This window comes from Leopardus geoffroyi, chromosome C2 (assembly GCF_018350155.1).
Source record: "Leopardus geoffroyi isolate Oge1 chromosome C2, O.geoffroyi_Oge1_pat1.0, whole genome shotgun sequence".
Lineage (NCBI taxonomy): Eukaryota > Metazoa > Chordata > Mammalia > Carnivora > Felidae > Leopardus > Leopardus geoffroyi.
The window spans coordinates 134,545,501-134,569,195 of NC_059333.1; the positions used below are offsets into that span (position 1 = coordinate 134,545,501).

Consider the following 23,695-nt stretch of genomic DNA (forward strand, 5'->3'; position numbering starts at 1 on the left):
AAAAAATTTTGTTGACCATGTAAAATGGAAATTGTTGAGGAGAATTTTATCATGTCTTTTAGGTATTCAAAACAGTATTTATTTACCTAATCATTAAACTAAAATATTTACTAACCATTATAAATAGTACCAAGTACAGTGCTAGGAATATGAGGATTCTAAGATGTGGCTCGTAACATCAATATGAGTTATTCTACAACCGAAGCTAAAAAGCACTCACTTATTTCACTAATACTTAAATTTGTTCTTTGTGGCAGGTATTGAAGCAACACCAATGAATGAGACAGATGTGGTCACTGCTCTCATGATGTTCGTCATATTCTAACGTAAGATTGTTGGAAGGATCCTTGTGCTTCCTGGAACCCTGCACTTTTTCAGGACATTCTAGTGAGGCCAGACCTGGAGAGGAAGGAGCCCTTCTAAGCTGAGGCAGATCCTAATCCCAAGGAGAGATGCAGAATTATTAGTCACCAGGCATTCCTAGGGTAAGAATGGATTGGATGCCATCACGCTTTAGTCACATGGAGCCCAGCTAAGGAATGTGGGATGCATCTTAAGAGCTCAGGGTACTCTCTTTATTAGAATCTTCTTTCCCTGGAGCCTCGCTTCCTCTAGGATCTCATGTAGGGTTTCTGGCAAGAGGCCTTCTGCAGAAGGCCCATCTACCAGAATTATAATTCTGGATTCTTTCATCGTTGATATGAGTTAAGTTGTTTAAGCTCTGATGGGGGTGCAGAGGAAAGCTGGCATAGTTAGCACACAGAATGTTATTGCTGAGCTGATGCGTGGAGAGATCATGAACTAAGCTTGGTATTTTCTGTCTCTAAAATTTTGGTGATATGAAACTACTTAAGTAAAAAGACCTACAGTTGTGGAATGTGTAAACAGTCACCACTAGATAAAGTGACATGTGCTCTGGAGGCACTACTGACCACTCACGTGCCGTTATCGCATCACCTCTGTGGAGCAGAAAGAACTGCACACTTTGAGAAATTGTGTTGTGTCCTTTTCAAACAGAAAATCCATGACCGTTCTGGAATAAAGAAGGTATGTGATTCTACTCTTAATAGAAGCAACCGCAGTATTTAAAAACTATGAAATTCTGTTCCACGACTACTCAATTGGGCATTTTAGTAGTTACAGATTCCTAAATAGATTGATAGGTTCCACTGAAGACTGGTCACAAATTAGATGTACTTATTTTTTTTTATAGCAGCAATTTCTGGTTATTTAAGGACAAAATTGGAACGAGCTTTGAGTGTTAAATTGTCGTTCTGAGCTTAAAAGTTGAATGAATAAGAAAATGTCAATTCCCATTTTTAAAAAGAAATTTGCAAGTAAGTAAAATCAGAGCACAGTGAATATTATGCACACACGTAATGGAAAATCTACCACTAAAATACCTAGGCACTTGCTTTTAAAGACTTAATTATAGCAATCCATGGTAAAGCAGAGACGAGAAATCAGGCTTCTTGATTTCTAGAGATATTCTTATCCATGAAATCACATGTCATCTTTGCATCCTTATCCCTTATTTGGATAAGCAACACAAATAGAAGTCCATTACCATAGATATAGCAGGTATTACGTCCCTGCTTTTCAGGTGTCTGCCTGTCTCCTGTCTATTTTCTATTCATTGATCACTGCTGGGGGTTCCCCCATGAGTATATATACTCCTCTGGATCCTTCCCATCTCTGTCTTGCAGTAGCAAGTGACAGCTCCAATGCATTAACTCTTTAATAGCTTCTAAACAGCTAAGAAAGTAGTTGCAAGACTAATTATGGCTGAAGGGCCCAGCCAGATAAGAGCATCTTTGGCCTTAAAGAGCGACATGGACTTTACCAATGGTATCACAGCTACAGGGGCTTTTGATGATGGATAAAGTGGTGATACTGACATGGTAAACAAACCTCCAGGCCATAACGTGGTGGTTATAAGGGTTACATACAGAATTGGAAGAATTCTTTGGCAAGATTATCAAGAATTAAGGGTATCCATGCACCTTCACCAGTACTAGCTTGCCCATTCATTCATTTATTTTAAATCACTTTATTGAGGTATAACTGACATACAAACAGCTGTGCATATTTAATGTGTACAACTTGATGAGTTTGGGGATAAGTAAACATCTATAAAACCATCACCACAATCTATGCCATAAACATATCCATCACTTCCAAAAGTTTCCTCTCTCCCTCTTTATTTTTTTTGTGATAAAAATGCTTAGAATAAGATCAACCCTCTTAGCAAACTTTTAATATATATTAATTAATATATTATTATTATAACCTATGGGCACTATACTGTACAGTAGCTCTCTGGGACTTAGTCATCTCTGGCTCATTTATTTTTTATTTATATATATTTTTAAAGTTTTTTTTTTTTTTTTGAGGGAGAGTGCACACACGCATGCAAAGGGGGAGGAGCAGAGAGACAGGAAGAGGGAAAGAATATGAAGCAGGCTCCCCACTGTCAGCACAGAGCCCAAGTAGGGCTCGAATGAAGGAACCATGAGACCATGACCTGTGCCAAAATCAAGAGTTGAGTGGGATGCTCAACTCACTGATCCACCCAGGTGCCCCTATTTTTTCAATTTTCTAATTTGAAAGGTAAAAATGATACTGTATTGTTGTTTTAATTTGCATTTCTTTGACTAATTAGGAGTTTGGATAGCCTTTCGAATGTTTGTATGCTCTTTGAAATTTTTTCATTGAGTGCCTACCATATTCTAGACACTATTTTAGGTGCTGGTGATATAACGTTAACGAGACAAAATGTGGAGTTTACATTTCAGTGCAAGAAACAAACAATAAAAACAAAAAACAAGCCAATAATGTTTTTACCATTTCAGGTAGTAAGAATGCTATAAAACACAAAAACAAAAACAGTAAGTAGAAACCAGAGTAAAGGGGTCCCTTATTTTAGATAGGGGAGTCAAAGAGAAGTTTTCTGAAGAGAAGATACTGGAACAGAGTGAATAGCAGTGTGCCATGGGGATTCTTAGGTAAGAATCCAGACATAGAGAAAAGCAAGCTCAGAGCTACTCAAGTGGGAACATGTTTGTTTGCTTGAGGAATAGCAGTCAGGTCAGTGTGGCTGGAGTCCAACAGGCAACAGAAAGTATGGTGGTGTAGCAAATGGGGTTGGAGAGATAGGAGGCCAGATCAAGCAGGGCTTACCTTGTAGGCCATCGAAAAGGCATTGCATTTTATCCTATATATTTTGGGAAGTAACTGCATGGCTCTGAGTAGCGGAGTGATAGGAACTGACTTACATTAATCTGGCTGCTATGTAGAAAGGGTCTATAAGCAAGGGAGAAAGTAAAAAGACTAGTTAAGAAACTAGTGGTGGTGACTTGGTACTAGCAGTACAGAGAGAAAGGTGATTTCTTTCAGGATGTATTTAGAAGAGGATTTGGTGATGGACTTGATGTGTGATGTAAGAGAAACAGGTCACAGGCGATTCTAAGGCTTGACCAACTGGGTTGACCATTTACTGTGCTGGAGAAACACAGAGGAGTGATAGACTTGCGGAGGTAGAATCAAGGGTTTAGTTTGGCAAGTATTAAATTTGAGATACATATGGGACATCCCAGAGGAAATACTTAGTAAGTGGCATATGAATCTGGAGTTCAAAGGAAGAGGTCATCCTAAGATATAAATTCAGGACCCTTCAGTCACAAATGGTATGTAAAGCCATGAACCTGGGCTGTGATCCTCTAGGGAATGAGTACAGTGAAGAACAGAAGTCTGGATGGTGTTCCAAAATTTATAAACAGAAAAGGAGGGTCCAACAGAACATGGCATGAGATAGAATGGCCACTGAGATGGGATCTGAAGTTTCTTACTGAACTGAATAGATTCTGTATACGTTAATGATATTGGTTTTTCAGTTACTTACACTACAAATATTTTTCCCATTTTCCATCTACCTTTTGATTCAGTTTATTTTATTTTTGACATATCTACTTACAAATAGTTGCATAGTAAAATGCACCAGTCATTCCCACTGTGATTTTCCTCCATTATGTTTAAGATTAAAAAGTCTTCTAGTAACTAGAGGTCAGATAGACACTTGATGTTTGCCTGAGTATACTTTGATTTAGCTGGAATTTGCTGGTGGAATTTGTTTGATGTATGAAAAGGTTATGGGTAGATACCTCTTCAAAAGATTCGTCAAGTTTCCCAACACCATTTATTAATTCTTCCCACTGATCTGTGATGTGCTCTTCACATACCACCTTGCATTTGGTTGCATTTCAGTTTTAAGCTTTGAAATTAAAACAGAGCTGGTGAAAAGCCTTCCTTCCAGTCATCACAATGATACTTTGTACAAGAATCTCAATGTGCTCACAAGAAAATGCTAAAACAGAACTGATCTTTTGGGAGGAAAAATGCAAGGACAGAGGCTAAACAGAAGAAAGATAAAACATGAAGTGTGGGGGGGCGGGAAGGAAAGGGTATATAGTCCATTTCTTTTTCTGGAACAAAAGGTAGACATCAAAACACGTAAAAAGATAATGCATGTATACACACACACAACAAGTATTTGTTGAGTAACTTCCTTATGCCTGACATTCTCCTCAGTGCTCTCAAGCGGTAAGACAACGTGCCTGCCTTCAGGAGGCTTAGATTTTAGTGTGGAAGTTGGGGAGTCAGGTGACACATGTAAATGAAGTCTACAGCTTCAGTGAGTTATGAACCCTATGAAAATGATACTGGGCAATGGGGTAGAGGGTTACTGAGAAGGAGACAAAAAGAAAATAGGCAGGTCCGAGAGGCCTCTCTGAGATGACCTTGGGCTGAGCCCCAAATCACGCAGAAGCAAGAAAACAGGAGGGAAGGAAAGGTGCGGAGCAAGTGCAAGCACGGGAGTTAAGACAAGGGGAGAGTGAAAGGAGAGGAGGTCACAGAAATCGAAAACGGGCCCAGGAAGAAGACTGGATTATCAATAGTAAGAGGTAGCCTTTGGAGGGGTTTACGTTGGGGTGTAATATAATCTTCTGTAAATTGAGAGTTCTTTGGCTGTTGTGTGGAAACTAATCTGGCGGTGCTGGGGTAGGGGAGGATAGGGGAGAGAAGAAGGGATTCTAGCTAGAAAAATCTTATACAAAGAAAGTACCTAAAATACCTTGTTCTTTTAAACATACCGAAACTAAATACTTGACATGACACAGTAGAAATACAAGTGGCTAGACTATTAAGATTCCTGAGGGCAGGGGTTTTATCTGGTTTGTTCCCGGAGTATCTCCAACACCTAGAATAACGAAAGTCTGGCGCGCAATAAAAATTGTTAAATTAAATGAACAAATGACTAAGGAGAATAGCCTTCTATTAGTGAAACAAGAATCAGATGAAATGAACAAAAAAGAGCTTCAGAGAAGAGCTTCATGGGCTATAGAGCCAGGGTCACAGTTATACGGTACATCAAAGTATGTGACAGATTTCAATCAAGGATGGGTAATTTAAAAATAACATAACACTAAAACAGGGGTCAGAACACAAGTTTAAATTTAGCTGCTCTCCCATAAACTTCTTCTCACCCCTTAGACTATGAGTTTCTATGTGGCAGGAATTATGTCTTCTTTTTAAGTCTCCAAGTAAGAGCAGAACACATTATGTGTGTTTACTCCATAGATGTATATTTAGGTTGCTGGAATCCTACTGAAGAAAAGCTAGCACATAGGCAAAATGCTTACGGAAAAAAATTCGGACAACTTGGCAGCATTTATCATTACTAACATTTTAGTCTTCCAGAGTAAACTTTGAAATTACATTCTAATTTGAGATGGTTCTGGTTTGACAAGTTAACTCTTGAGACATCTGAGTACAGTATTATGAAAGAACAAAACTGTTCATCAACCCTTTATGCCAATGTTAATTTCTTTTAAAAGTAGAATTTTAATGTTTTTTTATTCCTAAAGTGACCCTTAAAATTTCTATGTATGTAATCACAAATGCACACACAAGATGCATTTATAAGCATATTGTGTAGTTCTAAAGACAGTTGGGAAACCCAATTTTAATTTTGTTACTGAAATAATTTAAAAATATATTATAGAACTGCCTCTTTTCAATCAACAGCAAGGATCTGGAAAGAGATAAAGGCGCAATTTATTCAGGTTTATTAGTGTTAGAAAAATGAAGTTGCCTAACTTCAAATTATAACAAATACTCTTCTATTTTTCTTCTTACCACTGACATCAATGTATACATTTTCTCATGCCTTACAAAAAAACTCAGATGATTTATTTAATAAAGATGTCATTGCCCACTGATATACTAAAATCTCTAAATTCATTGTCAGAAAATGTGTAAAAATTCCTGAAAATCTCAGAGAATATCTTTGTGGCTTGTAACTTTCATCAGAGAAAGGGCACTTACCGGCTTTTATTCATGAGGTCTGCTCCCCGTGCTTTGTAATAATCTAAATTTGGATGAAATTGGTAAGTCACTGGTCTTGGATTTCTCTACAGAAAAAAGAAATTTAAATGTATAAAGCTATTTAAATTACACATTAAGACAAAAAAGAACAAAGACAACTGTTTTTGTAGAAAGAATACATATGATAACAAAGTTCAATAGCATGCTTGGGTTTTGCTTTCATTGTTGAAGTTTACCTTAGCTGATCTTAGTCGTGATTAAACACTGAAATTATCTTATAGATTTTATTTCTACCTGTCTCAAAGTTCACAAAGATTTATTTCTGTCATTAGATTTTTGTAAGCATACTTAATGTACTGTGTTATATTAGTTTCAGATGGACAATATAATGATTCAACAATTCTATACATTTCTCAGTACTCAAGATAAGTAGATTTATTTCTGATGATTCTGATCACTTTGAATATGACTTTCCAAAATACAACTAGATAAAATTATGACAAAACTGAAAAATTATATGAGATGTAACACAAGAACAATCTAGGCCTAATGCCTGAGAGATACAAAGTGTTAAAAGAAAGCTGCCTTTTGGAGGAAGAGTAAAAAATCGCCGTTAGTTTTTGATAACCAGAATGCTAAACATGCCCACTAGATGGCGCACCGAGTCTTTCTTCTCCAAAAACGAATGTGTTATTTTAGAATTCAGCAATTCTTTTAAAGTTAGAAATTTCTATGTCATCTGTTCTTATTTACGAGTTTAACAAGTACCAAACTAGTGGAAATATTAGCAGAGTACCATCAAAATAGAAAATCAAACTGACCAATGCACATTTTCATACCAACAGCAATACACTGGCCTTTCTGGCATTTGATATTATCCATAAACATTGCAAAAATGTCCTGAAATCATTAGGTCAGGTTTCTCAATTTAAATATGTTACCATCATTTAATGTATCCATTCTTTAAATATATCAAGTCCCTCACAGGCAAATAAAAATTAAATAAAATTCTAGTTTATAAAACGGTTACTATGTTAATATCATAATTAAAACAAATACCATCTCTAAAATGCTAAATTACATATATTTTTCATTAAACAGTTTGACAAAACTTATAAATAAGTGTGTTCCAGGGTTTACCTGAACTTATAATTCAGCTTAATGAGTAGGACTTTGAACTAGAGCATGCCTTGTCCTCTGAGAGCTCTATCTAGACATAGAAAGGCTTCATTTCATCTTAATAGAAAATTACCAATACACTTCGATATTAATCCTTGGAGCCATAATCCCAAGGCACTGATATACTTGTATGTAGGCGGGGGTGTATAATTGCTAAGGTTAAATAGTTTGAAATTCATCAAGCTAACAATCTGCATCTTAATGGCCATGATGGACCTTTTCTTTTTCTGCTGAAAAGAGAATATTTACACAGCTCAACCCTTTCATATCTCTTCCAAGTCAGCCCTAATCATCTGACAAAAATGACAATCCCTTGATTTAGCTCCAGCTACTACTCCACTGGTTTGGTATTCAACACAGTTCTACAATAATCAAATCTGAATTGCCTTGATGAAGAGGACTGATGCTTCCATGACTACCATACTATTAAGTCTAACAGTGCAACTTTTCTCTCTCTAGGAATTACACAGGTTTCCTCATGGTAGCTGATGACAACCTGGACCCAAGTATAATGGGAAAATAAAATAGAGGTTAAAGCTCCTGGCAGATTGCCAGCATTCATGATTTATTTAAAAAAATAACTTTCGCAGGACTATCACTCATGACTCATCTTGCTCTTTAGATTCTCACTACCTGGAAATACATTTTGTTTTTGCGAATAAAAAGGCTTTTCTTCTTCCGACTCCCGACAACAAACTAATAAAAGATTATGTTACTTTTTGCTAGAAAACAATGAAATAAGGGATTGCATGGAGCAAGTTCTTGAAACATCTTCATAAAGAAATGACAAGCAATTCAAGACACGAAGTGCTGATGTATCTAAGCACTTAAAGCCATTATTAGGAATAATGATCTAACTTGAACATATGAATGAGGCTCAAGTATTGCTTTCACAGAGGCCTATTTAAATTCCTAGGAGACTTACTAGTATCAAAGCGAGAGGCAGTTTAAAGTATCTCTGTACTGGGATGAAAAAAAAGAAAAAAAAAAAAGAATCAAAAGATGATGTTGAAAAACAGCATTTGAAATGTAAGAAAATAAAATCAGAGGTTATAGTTGAAAGTTATCGAACAGGATTTTATGAGAAGATGATGCTATTACTAAAACATAAATATGTCAACAGATAGATGATCTGGACTAGACTGTCCAACAGAAATACATTGTGGGTCACAAATGCAAGCTTCATATGTGATTTAAAATTTTCTAGCAACCACATTAAAAAATAGGAACAAGTTTAATTAAATGTAGTATTTTATTTAATTTGCTACATCCAAAATGTTGTCATTGTAACATGTAATCAATATAAAAATCATTGAGGTTTGTTACATTCTTCCTTTTGTACCGTCTTTGAACTCCACTATATATATCACACTTACAGCACATCTCAATTTGGACCAGCTATACTTCAAGTGCTCAATAGCCACATGTGGCTTGTGCCTATTGTAATGGACAGCACAGAACTAAATGTCTGACATACACATAAAAAAATCGTGTAGCTACAAAAATCAACATGTATAGACATGAACCATAAAAAGGGCACAAACGCTGCTATACATTAAGATTCAGTCCTGACAGCTCTTCAATCTACCTGTAATTCTTCTCTTTTAATTAAGTTCGTTTTGTCTCTTCTGAATAAGGTTTGAAAAAGTCAAGAAATTTTGGAATGATAACCTTCCGCACAGCTATTTACCAAAATGATAACAATGGTTTCCTTAGGGGCATCGGATTAAATGAGCATAATTCTAACTTTATGCAACTGAAACATTTTAAAAGTAAAGAGATACTCGCTTTTCATATTTAAAAGGATTTTTTTACAAATAAAATTTTATAGAAATATAACAGTTCTGATTTTTAGTTTTTAAATATCTGGACTTTCCTCTAAAATATGAGCCAGTAGAATTGTACATATATAAAACTCTGTATGTAAGAAAGATTGGACTCCATGACAGTTATAATTTTTCATCGTGCAGGACATGTGATGTCAACAGCTTTAATAGTATGTCTTTGCACGGGCAGGAACAATTGCTAATTATTTTAAATGTATTTTCATACAGACAGGATTTTGACTATTATAGGCTTTTCCAAACCAATGTGTATTATACAAAAGAAACACACTCTTGGTGAATTTTTCTTTGGGCAAAAGATAGCAAAATGGTGATCATAACTGACATTGATTTGTGTACGAGGAATACCGATTACGTTCCGTTACCTGGGAAGTCTATATTAAATTATAGGTGAAGATGCAGAAACCACAAATTCAGTTCACCCTGAGTTTACCATGCCTTTCCTAGACCAACCCGGATGGGCTGGAGATAGATCTACAAGATTGTAGCTAGTTAACTACCAAGCACCACTCACTCAATTCTTCTCTGTTAACAAGCTGTTGGAGCTCTTTTTAAAGCCTTCTCTTGAGCATTTTATTTTATTTCAATAGAAGAAAAATGCTGAAAATCCCACCCATTCTACAGACATGCTGGGTTTTGGGAGGCATCTTAAAGCCTTGGGACAGAATGACTTACAGAAGCAGAAACAAGTGTCTTAGAAGGAAGTATATGCGAAAACCCAACCCAACCCATGCTGTACTTGTGAATTTCCAAAATGCTTTTGTTAATTTGGCATGATTACAAAATCAATTTACAAACAGTACTTAAAGGACAGCAATCAATGAATGTAAGGGCTGAAACTGATCGGAATCTATCTAACCTCTCCATTACAGTTAACGTTCTACACTTCTGAGGTCTGTGTTATATGCTATTAAGCTGCTCCTTAATGTAATTTCAGGTAAAACAAATACCCTGTCCCTTACGGAGTATGACTTCTGACGGTGGACAACTCCCCTGTGCTCTAATCTATAAAGGAAGTCACAGATCGGCACATCACCCTCCTCCCTCTGCCACTCTTCCCCCCATGAATATTTCAGTATTTTAAGTTGATGCTCACTTTGTGTGGTAGTATACAAATATTTAAATGTTAACCCACACTAAGTACAAGTAACCAAAAGATGCTACAGGAATAATTAACTACAAGATGCTACATGACAGTTTTCCTTGTTCTCAGCCTGGTGAAATCAAACTCATCCAACAAAGGTCATTACAAATAGTACTTTCTAGATCGGTCCCTCAACTGAGCTCATCCTCATTTGAAGATGACTATCTCCGTTTGAATTGTTATATGGAAACTATAGAAGGAAAAGAGTGTGAAGTATTCCTCTCAGAACTTGGAACAACACAATGCCTTTCATAGGGCTGGCTATTTACAAACACACGTAGAACCAAAAGGAGCAAAAGAAAAGCAATTGCAGTGACCCTTGTGATTCCAGTTCTAATTCATGAACGTACCACTAGGAGTTAAAGTAGGGTAAACATAACCTCACTCATCTGCTTTAGAGGCACAGGCTGCCTGGCAGGGGAGGCAAGGGATCAGCAGTCAGTGAGGCCCCTGCTCAGACCCCCTGCTCCGCCCACTAGCAGGGCCCCTGTGAGGAGCCAGTTACATTCTTAGCTGTAGTTCCCTCACTGCACACTTGTGGTAAGAGTCAAATGAGACGATGAACGTGAAGCGCACGGCCCAGTGCTGGGCACTCGATAAAAACTCAATGAAATGGAAGCTATGGTTATCTTCTGGTAACACTGAACACTGACACACAGACTTTTTTTTTTTTTTTTTTTCCAACGTTTATTCATTTTTGGGACAGAGAGAGACAGAGCATGAACGGGGGAGGGGCAGAGAGAGAGGGAGACACAGAATCGGAAACAGGCTCCAGGCTCTGAGCCATCAGCCCAGAGCCTGATGCGGGGCTCGAACTCACGGACCGCGAGATCGTGACCTGGCTGAAGTCGGACGCCTAACCGACTGCGCCACCCAGGCGCCCCAGACTTTTAATTTGAGAGCAGATCTGACAGTTTGACAACTTAAAATTCATGATAATCGTAGGTAGAGAAAGTGGTGCTTTGTACTTCTGGAAATCACAAATAAATTTGGGGGGATTGTTATCAAACGTGTTTTTTAAAAGCAAAACGCGGGGCGCCTGGGTGGCTCAGTCGGTTAAGCGTCCGACTTCGGCTCAGGTCATGATCTCGCGGTCTGTGAGCTCAAGCCCCGCATCGGGCTCTGTGCTGACAGCTCAGAGCCTGGAGCCTGTTTCGGATTCTGTGTCTCCCTCTCTCTCCCCCGTTCATGCTCTGTCTCTCTCTGTCTCAAAAATAAATAAATGTTAAAAAAAAAAATTAAAAAAAGTAAAAGCAAAACGCATATTTAGGAAAATCTCTCATGCATACTGGATCTCTTATGTGGGAAACAATGCTATTTTACTTCTCAGCATAAGAGTACATATATTTATAAATTAAAAAAAATTGTAAAACCGTATTAATGCATACTTGCTTACCAGCTTATAAGGTTGTAATAATTAAAGCGATCTCCTGCAATATGTTCAAATTATTATCACTTCTATAATTTATTGATCACAATTTTTACATTAAATTAAACTGATAATGTTCCGGTAGCACTTGTTTAATAGAAAAGATTACATATTATATTTACAATATAATGTATGTTTGGCATGAAGAAAACAAAATATTTGACAAATGAAGAATTACTTCGCTTTCACTCCCCTATTACCTTGCTACCAACTCTTAATTTTCAGTCAGATTAGAAAAGGGGAAAAAAATAAGAGCTCAGGAGGAGAAGCAGCACTGTAAAAATATGTCGAACATTTCTCTTTGATGAAAAATGAGACTCTTATTTTAGTGAATATGTTATTGCCTCAATGCTGGGGGAAAAGCAACCGTCATTAGAAAAACGAATTGCTCAGCTGTTTATAAGCAAAAAGCTCTGGGGGAATTTCTTAGGACCCCAAAGGCAAGGCATTACAGGGTTATGCAAACATATGTTGCAGGTGTTTTAGGGGAGACAGGTGGGCAAACCTCAGCCATGGAAGAGGAGTTAGTTTAGTAGGCTGTAAGTGAAACGAGATAACCCAAATGCTTCCAAGAACAGGGATGCCACGGCACCAGTGAACTGGAGCCGAAGAGCAAAAACTCCCCCTGAAATTATCCTGTTAGTGCCAAGCAAACAGAATTTTTCCCTTCTTGTAGTTTTATAGAAAACAAACACTGCCAATTACTTTTTTTTTTTTTAACTAAAGGTATTTTAAACCTGGAACAAAGAACAGCCTGAAATAGTGATAATTATCCAAAAAAAGATAAGGATGAAGTATTGTTGCCTTTATTTAAACAAATATTCCTAAGGAGACAGTTTGTTGTAATATTCCCTCTTTGGTTCGCTAGGCAACATTAGATTTATCATAATTCTCCTAAAGCCTAAGATATTTCTATATTAAAATGCTAATTTTATCTTTTCTTTTGCCTGTAATTAAAGCTGGGGAAATTTGCGATCTGATATTCACTGATTGCTAGAGGGTCCACAAAGGTCTCACTATTTCTGTTTCTTATTGCCACATACTGCCCTCTTCATTAAAATTAGATACAGTAACACAGTGGATCAAAAAGGCAGACATTATGATCCTAAATGCTCACAAAATTCACACTTAAGAAAAAATATATATGAGCGGTATTATCTAGATACTGCTGTCAAACCTAGGCTTGCATTTTATTTCCTTCCCTGTCATTTATCCAAGAGTTCATTTTCTCTTTACATTAATTGTTATTGAGATAATACTCATTTTACTACACATATTTATGTATAAATAGTCTACTGAACCATACCTTCCTTACCTAAACCACTTTTCCTTTCTTTCTTTAAAACAATCCATATCATGAATTAAATGTCAAATACTTGGTAATAAAAAAAGCTCACAAAATATCAGATTTGGAAAAATAAAATCTAGTTTTTTTTGCACTATTACAAATCCAAAATGCATTCATCAAGTTAACGCAGATCTTCACCAAAAAAAGAAAATAAACCTTTGTGACAAGGTTATAAATTAGACTATTATTTCAATACCAGACAGAATTAAAGTGACCTCTGGTTTATATATTGATAATTCTGATGTAGTTTGATAGGAAATATGTATTATGAATACTAGGTATTAAGAAGCTTAGTGCAATTGACAGAAATATTCAGGTAGTTCTAATCTACACATCTATGGATTAAAACTTAAAAAAAGAGAAAAATTTAAAGGCCTTAAAAAAGTTAAAAAAAAAAGGGGGGGGGAAGCAAAAAATCATTAATTGGGTAAAGACACAGACAAAACCTCTGAACCCATGCCAGCCTCATTTTACATACTGAATAAGCCCAATTCCCTAAAGTGACATCCCCATCTATACCCTGGCAAGCCGAGATCTCAGATGGCAGAGAAGCATTTTAAACCACCTGTGCGTTATGCTCGACTGTAGCTTCACACAATAAATAGACACCAAAAGAGAAATACAATTTTTTCCTTTTTTAAAATATATTTACATTTTTGAATTTAGCATGCGGAAAGATGCCAGATTAACATGCCCCCCAATATATATGCATGTATATATATATATGTGTATATATATATATATATATATATATATATGCATAGCAAAGTAGTTTAGGTCTACATGTTTTCTTTGTTACTAAAACTGGGCCTCAAAATATTACTTTTAAATAGTTGGTTAGCTCTTTTTAGCAGTACTGAACTCTTTACCTTTTTCTTTCCTTAAATGTGAGCAGAATGGGGGAGAAGTGTTACTTCAATGGTTTAAAGAAATATGGAAACCCATTTGTCTTTGCCCAAGAGTGGTTCCCAGCCTTCAATGATGTAAAAGAAAAAGGAAAGAGGTAATCTCAAAAAATATTCCTAAATATTCCAATTTGTCACTTAGAAGCTAAAATCTCTGCTAGAGAAATTATCATTGTAAAGTGTTATCTTAGGTATGTTACAGGAAGTTTAAACAAAGTATCATCAGAACAGAGGCAATTTAAAACTGGCTTTAGGGCTTTTGAACTCCCAAGAAGAAGTCTACATGATTCTATGGGAACGAGAACCCTGGTTTGAGAAATGTTGCTCCCATCTCCTTTTCCCTATCCTCTGCCCTTTCATTTCCTGCTTTGCAATTGTCAAGGCAACCAAAACTAAAGTCCTGCACACTGAGCCTGGTAAAAGGAAGCCTCACACAGCCACACTTCTTTGCAATTTGGGGGGTAGTTTCAATGATGAAACATCTTGAAATTAAAAACATTCATTTATTATATAAATCCACTCTCACGAAGGTCATTCACGTACACTGTATTTTTTGTGATGCTTCCTAGTATAACAATGAAGTATCAGTACTGAATTTTAAAAATGTCAAAATGAGGAAAGAAATCAGACAACAACCATAAATAACACCCAGACTAGTTATATTCTCCTGAGTAACAGCAATCTCTACTTAAGAAAGTATGTCAAACGAGACCACAGAGACCGTCGAGAAGAGTTCCTATAGATGGACTTTTGCCTTTCTTGATTACTTTATTCAGGATTTCAGGTATCATTGTAAAAAAAGAACACCGGTATCAGACATGAATTTCTCTTAAGAGTAGATAGTGTCATAAAATATTTTCTTTTTAATCAGTAACTTTGGATACATGTCAGTATTAAACCACACCCCTTCCAATATCCAGTGATAATAACTAGCACATCAACTGCACGCTGCTCACATGGCCAGTCTACGCTAGGTGTCCTTAATCTTTTCTGTGCTGTGGACTACTGTGTTTTCTGGTGAAGATTTCAGCCCCCTTTTCAGAATAATGCTTTTAAATATATAAAATAAATAGGGTTATAAAGGAAACCAATTATGTTGAAACACAGTAATCAAAATATCGAACAAATCTATAACGTAGTGACATGCACTTTTATATTAATGTATTAAATAAGATATAGCGGCTGGCTAATCACTACTATAATTTAGAAGTAGTGATGAATGTAAATGGCATTTCAAGATATGCTCATCAACCGTAACGTGATACAAAATATCTGTGATTGCTACTAGGGAAAATGTTTCGGGTGCTGTCGCTACTAGTGCGGTTTGTTGTCTTTGTCCCTAGCTGAAGCAAATACTAAGTTTTAGTGAGGGCTTGGTGAAAATAAAGTGGAAAAATAAACCTTTCCTATCCAAGTTCTCAGAAGCCCTGAATTCCATCCATACACCAACTGGGGGCTTTTCTCAGGTGGCTTTGGGTAACAGCTTTCTTCTTGGGAAGGCAGGGTCTGAAGGACACCATTGGATTAGTTTATCAACCCTTTTCACTGTATAAATGTGTGCAGAGGCAATAGTCAAATATAAAACAACTGCTACAGCAGGCAGAGACCAATTAGGGCCAACTGGGAGCCAGGAGGAGATGTCTGGAGAGCTGCTGCTGGTGCCAGGCTGTAACCCATCAGACACTGGATTTCTCTAACCACTGACATCAAAGTACTTCAATATTTTAACAACTGGCATAGCTGTATAGCACCAGGTGAATGCTGGCCTGGAGAGAAACACTATTTGGGAGTAGGGCTGTTCAGAAGTACAGGTTTCACCCTGGGTAGCATCTAGTACCTTATCTGAATGAATGAGAAGTGAGGCGACGTTGTGGGGGGCGGTGAGGGTGAGGAGGACGAGGAAATGCTTGACTACGGTGAAGCAAGAGGTCTACTTCTGGAGAGCCCACTCTTTCTGTGCTAGCTTCTCCGACTTCTCTAACTTCCCTATTGGTGTGGAGCAACTGATAGCTCCCAGATTTACGGACGGGGTCTCCATAAGTGGGGCTGTCCACTCACCACTGTTTTGTTTTGTTTTGTTTTGTTTTGTTTTAGAGGCAGCTGAACTTTCTTTTAGTCCACAGCCATAAATGCTCCACAAAGATAACTTTTAGGAGCTCTTTTTTTTTCCTGAAGAATCAAATCAGTTAGTTGGGGTCCAAGATACCCTTGGTTAGAACGGTGAAGCAGTGAGTGGAAACAGAGCTGCATACTTTGTTGTGATTCAGAAAGGAGAATGAGAAGGACTTAAGTAATCACCCATCTAGATTAAGAGGAATCTTTGGAGGCCATCCTTCTCCAGTAGTTATTCTATGTAGAAGCACAGAGCTCTTATTTCCTGGTGGACACTGTATTTAGAATACCCTTGAGAGATGACTTAAAGATGAAAAGGGGGGGGGGGAGAGTATAAAAAAGCAAAGTATAATTCTTTTTATGTAAATATTTTTTAAAAGAAATAGTTTGCAAAAATTGACAAGAGGATCTTAAAATTCATCTGGGGATGCAAGTGACTCAGAATGGCAAAAAATATCTTTAAAAAGATTAAGCTGAGTACATGGACTCATAATTCTTGATTTTTAAAACTTACTACAAAGCTGCAGTAATCAAGACAGTGTGGTACTAGCATTAAGAACAAACAGATCAATGGAACAGAACGGAGAGTCCAGAAAGAACCCCTCACATTTATGGTTAATTAATTTTTGAAAGGGGGCAAGACAATTTGATGGGGGACAGAACAGTCTTTTCAAAAAGCCCAACTGGATACCCACATGCAAAAGAATGAATATGGAAGCCGACCTCCCATCACACACAGCATTAGCTCAAGGTAGACCACAGACCTAAACGTAAGAGTTAAAACTATCAAACTCTCAGAAGAAAACACAGGAGTAAATCTTCATGATCTTGGGTTAGGCAATGATTTCTTAGCTACGGCACCAACACTCTCATCATTTGTTGGACCTCATCAACATTACGAACATTTGTACTTTAAAGGACACCATTAAGAAAGTGAAAAGATCCACAGATGAGAGAAAATATCTGCAAATCATGTATCAGAGTCGTGAATCCAGAATATATAAGGAACTCTTACAACTCAGTAATAAAATGACAACACAATTAAAATGGGCAAAGGATCCAAAGAGACATTTCTCTAAAGAACATGTACAAACGGCCCATAAGCACATGCAAAGATGTTCAACATAATTAGTCATCAGGGGAATGTAAATAAAAACCAAAATGAGATACTATTTGATACCCATTAGAATCACTATAATAAAAAAGACAGAAATAACAAGTGTTGGCAAGGGTGTGGAGAATTTGAGCCCTCATTTCCTTAACTTGTGTCATAGTACTCCATTCCCATACACCTATTATTGGGAGTTATCTCTATAATAGGTTTATGTATGGTGTTCATTTGATTTCTTCTTTATAATACTTATCTGCACTAAACTAAAAATAAAACTTAATCTCTTCAACGTTACTTAAAATACAAGATAAAAGGTATTTTATATCTTTCTCAGTTTAGTTATTTGTACTCATAGCACACATATAATAGGTTAAATAACATGCAGAACACTTTACAAGTCTGGCTGAAGCTGTCATTCTTTTACCCAAAGTCTATCAAATGGTGTTATGCTTACTTTTCTTAGTCATTTTGACCTCTGGTAGGACTGGTTCTTTCCACACATGCCTTTGAAGATCTGGGAAGTCAGATAAGTCTGACACTTAAAAGTCATCTGGAAGCCTTAAATGGCACCAACTATAGGATTTCTCTACAAAACACTCACTCACTCACTCACTCACTCACTCACTCACTCACTCATGTGTAGTCTTACAGATCTGGCAAAGTAACTCCTTGTGAATATACCCTCAATTTCAATCCTTTCTGTCCAATCCTTTTTATGTTCATCTTTCCACTATCACCTCTCCACACAAAAAGCCCTAAACCTCCATCTCTGGTATCACCATTTCAGACTGCCTCTTAGATAGAACCTTAGACCCAGAACATAAAAATCTGGGCCGAGCAAGTTCTATCAATATGCCTTCTCTATGACTCCTATGACAAAACCATAATGCTGCATGATCATGACCCTCCCTGTAGTTCAGACTATGTCTTATTTTTTGCCTTGCGTATTCCAAGTCTCTAATCTGGTTTCCCAGTGATCCATACATATAATGTCACCAGAATCACCTTTCAAAAATTTAGGCCTGATTTTCTTTTACTACCTTCCTTGGTTCTGAATCAGGTCTCAAATGCAAATCAAATAAAGTTCCAATTTCTTAGTATGACATTCAAGGACCTCCATGATCTGGGCCCTAAAATACTTCTCATATTATTCGCTATATACGCCACCTTTCACTCACAACTAACTATGGACATTTCCCATATCACCAGACTTCAGGTAAGCTGTCCCCTCAGGTTAGACTCATCTACTCACTTGTTCTCCGCTTTCTGAAATCCTTCTCATTCTCAGCTCCAAATACCACCTCCTCATGAAGCCTTTTGTGAATTTCCACTTTACTCCAGTCTCTCCATTCTGACAGCATGCTGGTTTTAAGTTACTTTTGCATCTGTTTCATCTTGTGTTGCATTATGGTTAGTTGTGTGCATGTCTACCTTCCATGCAGAGTGTAAGTTCACTGAGGGCAGACCCCAGGTCCAGATCACCAATTGTATAGTATCTGCCTCCAGCAAAGTGTCTCGTACCTGGTATGTGCTCAATGGACTGGGTAAACCAAAGAGTTTGCCAGAGTCTGGCTTTTAAAGAAATAGCTGCAGAGGTGATAGGATACTATATATGGAAAACTGTAAAGACTCCACCAAAAGCTACTAGAACTGATAGATATATTCAGTAAGGTTGCAGGATACAAAAACAACATACAACATGCAACATCTGTTGCATTTCTATACGTGAATAATGAATCAGAAGAGAAATTAAGAAAGCAATCCCATTACAAGTGCACCAAAAAGAATAAAATACCTAGGAATAAACTTAGCCATGGAGACAAATGACCTTAGCCCCCTTTACATAAATTGTAAAACATTGATGAAAGAAACTGAAGATGACACAAACAAAAGGAAAGACATTCCAATGCTCATGAATTGGGAGAACAAATATTGTTAAAATGTCCATACTACCTAAAGCAATCTACAGATTTAATGCAATCCATATCAAAATACTAATAGCATTTGACATAGAACTAGAGCAAATAACCCTAAAACTTGTATGGAACCACAGGAGACCCTGAACAGACAAAGCAATCTTGAAAAAGAACAAAACTGGAGATACCACAAACCTAGATTTCAAGATCTACTACAAAGCTATACTAATCAAAGCAGAATGGTACTGGCACAAAAACAGACACACAGATCAACAGAACAGGATAGAGAGCCCAGAAATAAATCCCTGAAGGGGTTTATACTAGAGGATGAGACAATCAAATAAGTACACATATTAACGTAGGACTGAGTCTGTGCTGAATGTTTAGAAAAGGAGGTATACGTTGCCATCGGAGTGTGCAATAGGGGGATATGATTTCTTCAGGGAAATCAGGGAGGACTGTGCACCACAGCGAGGAAAGAATGAACTTAACTGATTCTGTCATTCTTAGAGCTCTCGTCAGCTATTAAATTGTAACTTCTGTTTCTAGACTGTACTATTTAATGACTAATGATTTCTAGAACCCTCTCACTTTATCTGTATGTAGGTTACATAGAAAGCAATAGACAATTTTTTAAAAAATCAACAAATAATATGCTGTACCATTAAGTTATTTGGGGAAATTTTCTATGTAAATGACACTGTTGAAAATTAAGAGGTTTAGGAATAACCTTGCTCATTTGTGAGGCCCCACTTAAACACTAAATTTAAAGGAAAAAACCCACAGCTTAAATATGCCATAAATAGATTCAAGTCTACTAGTCTTGCTACTTTCTCCAAGAGAAAGTACACATGGCATCAGGTAACCTCTACCGGGTGCCAGATCATAGCGGGCCCTTTACAAACACTATCTCATAATCACAGAATTTTCACAACAAATGTTTCACCATTTTACAGGTAAAGAAACAGGTTCAGAATGGTATGGAGTAGTCTCCCTAAAGTCATGGAGATAGCAACTGAGGAACTGAGTCCATTTCGATCTTCAAACCTTTCCCGGCTACATATACCAGGGAATGCTCTCATTTACGTAACGGTTCATGAAAGTTTGAAGAACATTCTTTTTTTTTTTTTTTTAATTTTTTAAATGTTTATTTATTTTTGAAGGAGAGAAAGACAGAGTATGAGTGGGGGAGGGGCAGACACAGAATGCGAAGCAGGTTCCAAGCTCTGAGCTGTCAGCACAGAGCCTGATGCGGGGCTCGAACTCACAGGCTGCGAGATCATGACCTGAGCTGAAGTTGGACGCTCAACCGACTGAGCTACCCAGGCGCCCCCAAGAACATTCTTAATTCTCAGTCTTCTTTTTGGGCTAAATAATCTCAGATTCAAGTACATAGCTTTGATCATTTTTTTCCCTAGCGTTATCTGTTTCTTCTAAATAATCAGTTTATATATCTTCAAATAATATTTTATAACGTTTCACATCTCAAAATGTAGAATGAAAAACTGGACTTATTACTTTAGTAAGGATCTAGTTGAAAAATGCCACATTATCTATGCACTTGAGAAGAATTATCCCTTTATTATCAACAGCATGGTGTTACTGATTTACTTTCATCTGTAGGTTCCATACTATCTCTACTTCTCCCTTTTTATTTCTCAATCATCGACAGTCTTTTTGCTTGTTTTTTAAATATTTTTCATGGCATTGTTTCAATCTGAAAGGACGCTTTATTTCCTCTTCAATGTACACCCTAAATACAGCAGCAATTTTCAACAGTGTTAATTGTTTTTGCTTTGGTTGATCTCTTTACAGCGTTTGTCACTATTTCCATGTTCTTGGAATTATCAATCCTTAGGCCACTGTAATTCTATCTTCTCATGGTTTTCCCACATTTTAAGTCTTCTCCATATGCTCCTTCCTCTTGCCCCTATTATGTCTTATGTTTCCCCTCCCAGCTCTCTTCTCATCTCCTCAACATATTATTCCTTGAGATCACCTATAGTCCCTCAACTACAATTTAGATTTAGATTTAGAAATCTCTATTTATGGTTCCAAGCTCTTCTTTGAGCACTAGACACACATCCCAATTGCCTTCTGCACATCCCTACCTGGATACCCCACAACCTACTCAAAATCAACTTATTATCTAACCTTCTTATACCTAGTTACTGTTGCAAACTTCCTCAACCCATACATTTTCCCACTAACTCAATCAATAGGTGGATACCTGGGAAATACAATGAATTGCTCATCATCCATAGCTAATTATTCACTAAGCCTTGTTGATACTCTCTTAAATGTTCTTTCAAGCTACTCTCTAGATTTCCTTTTTTCAAGAAGCTCATAATTAAATCTTATTAAAAAAAAAGGAAGGAAGGAAGGAAGGAAGAGAAAACGGGAGAAGGAAACAGGATGCTCGTACTATCTATATTGCATTATTTGCTTTCTTACACCAAAAGCAATGGTTGGTAGCAAATAACAATAATTTTAATAAGACTATTCACACACACACATTAAATCCTTCAGTGAAATTCTTTAGGGCATCAAACTGTATTACCTCTGCCATAATGAAATCTCTTCTCCCTTGTTTAATCAGAGGTCAGTTTCTTTTGAATGAGTAAGTCCTAAATATATCTTGAAATTTGGTTTTTGTTCAGTGCTGTTTCCTATGTAGTTGGTTAGTCTCTAGAACTCAAATGGAGGAAAGTTCAAATGAGAAAGCTTAAACAAGATGTTATCCATTAAGTAAATTAAGTAGTTGATCTCAAATTCATAGCTGATATTCTTGTCAGTGGGTCCTCTCATAAAGTAAAATTTATAATAGATACATTCCATTACAACTTTTCTGAGAAAATCTGGTGGGATTTTTTTCAGATACTAGCTGGAAAGATGACGCTAAAGGGTTTATCTCTTTCCTGGCTTTATGAAAACAACTCCAACCATTCCTGTCATTTTTCTGCCTTCTTCAAATTTTCCTATTTGGCGCTATTCCCCAAAGACAGCTCAAGTCATGTAAGCACCATACAACGTTTACCTTAAGTGGAATAATTTGAAATACTCTCTGTTTTTATTGCTGTTGTTATAGAAAGAGAGAAGTGATGAATAAGGCACTTGTACTGCAATAGGAACTTCAAGAAAAGGCAAGAATCATATCACTAACAACCCCAACTTACAACATGATGATGGTCCGACCTAGGGCTGACAATCTTGTGAAACATCTTATAGCTCTCAACTTCATCAATTCGTATCTCTTCAACACATTTTCAGTAAACACTAAAGAGGATCAGCTTGAAGGGGCTGTCAAAAAGTGAAGAATGACAGCATGAAGAGAAAAACCTGGAGCCTAACTCTTGATTTACTGAAGCAACCACACAGTAAAGAGATGTTATGTCAGTATCCCTGAAATGGTAGGTAAGGGAACAATTATTTCCAATTTTCCTTTCAGAAATCAAGTTTATTAATGATTGGAAGTAATTGTGGGGTGCACCCAAAGACTATGGGAAAGTCAAACTGTAAAATTAATACAAAGTACCTCCGAACATACAGGTATGCAAAGCCTTCCTCACGAGACTGGGTGGTTTTCAGGCTAACAAGATCTGACTATATCCCTTACCTGTTTAATATAATATCAAAAGCAAAAAGATGTCAGTCAAAAAGGGTCTGCCAAAGAAGCAGAGAAAAGTAGTCAAAGAGGCACATATGGGAAGAGCCAGTGGGAGAGGGAGGCTGAGTTAGCGGTTAATGGGCCATGTGCTTTCTAGGAACACAGGAAGACTCTCCTTACTGTGGAGCAGGTATGCTAGGCTCTCACAGCCTGGTTTCACTAAATATGTCTTCCCATCTGCATCCATCTGATACCAGGCCCTCCAAGGAGCTCTGTGATTCTGATTGCGTTTGCCATGTAGGCCTACAGTATGCTGGTCATACGTAGTTCAATAACTTGTTTTTTTCTCCCTCACTGTAAGTGATCAGATAACAACGTGGCGTCCATGTAAGTCCGCTACCAGGAAGTGAATGCGGTGGTCCATGGGGCATGAGGATGTCAGTCTTACATATGTCCTATGATAGAGAAAGGAACATATTGGCTTCACACAGCAGCCTTTTGAGCTCAATTTTGGGAGTCTGTCTCTGAGAGATGGCCTGGTTTTTCTGAGAGTGCTGACAAAGTCCGATTTCTCAGACTGTGAGACGTAAGGTCACAAGTTTCCCACTGTGATTTTAGCTCTTCCCTTAGAGCCCTTTCAAAGAGCAGAAGAAGCAAAGCAACCAGAAGCACTTCCAGTTTAAAGAGAGCCATTAGTGGCTCACCTGCTTCCTCCT

At 37.2% G+C, this 23,695-nt stretch overlaps 1 protein-coding gene across 17 annotated transcripts in view; it reads right to left on the reverse strand.

The window, feature by feature from the left end:
* Positions 1–23,695, reverse strand: part of TBC1D5 (TBC1 domain family member 5) — a 539,941-nt gene that overhangs the window by 81,271 nt on the left and 434,975 nt on the right. For all 17 annotated transcript variants that reach the window (XM_045503738.1, XM_045503736.1, XM_045503731.1 and 14 more), the window contains one exon: positions 6,385–6,470. In XM_045503738.1, the coding sequence (XP_045359694.1) occupies positions 6,385–6,470 (86 nt within the window). The remainder of the gene's footprint in view (positions 1–6,384; positions 6,471–23,695) is intronic.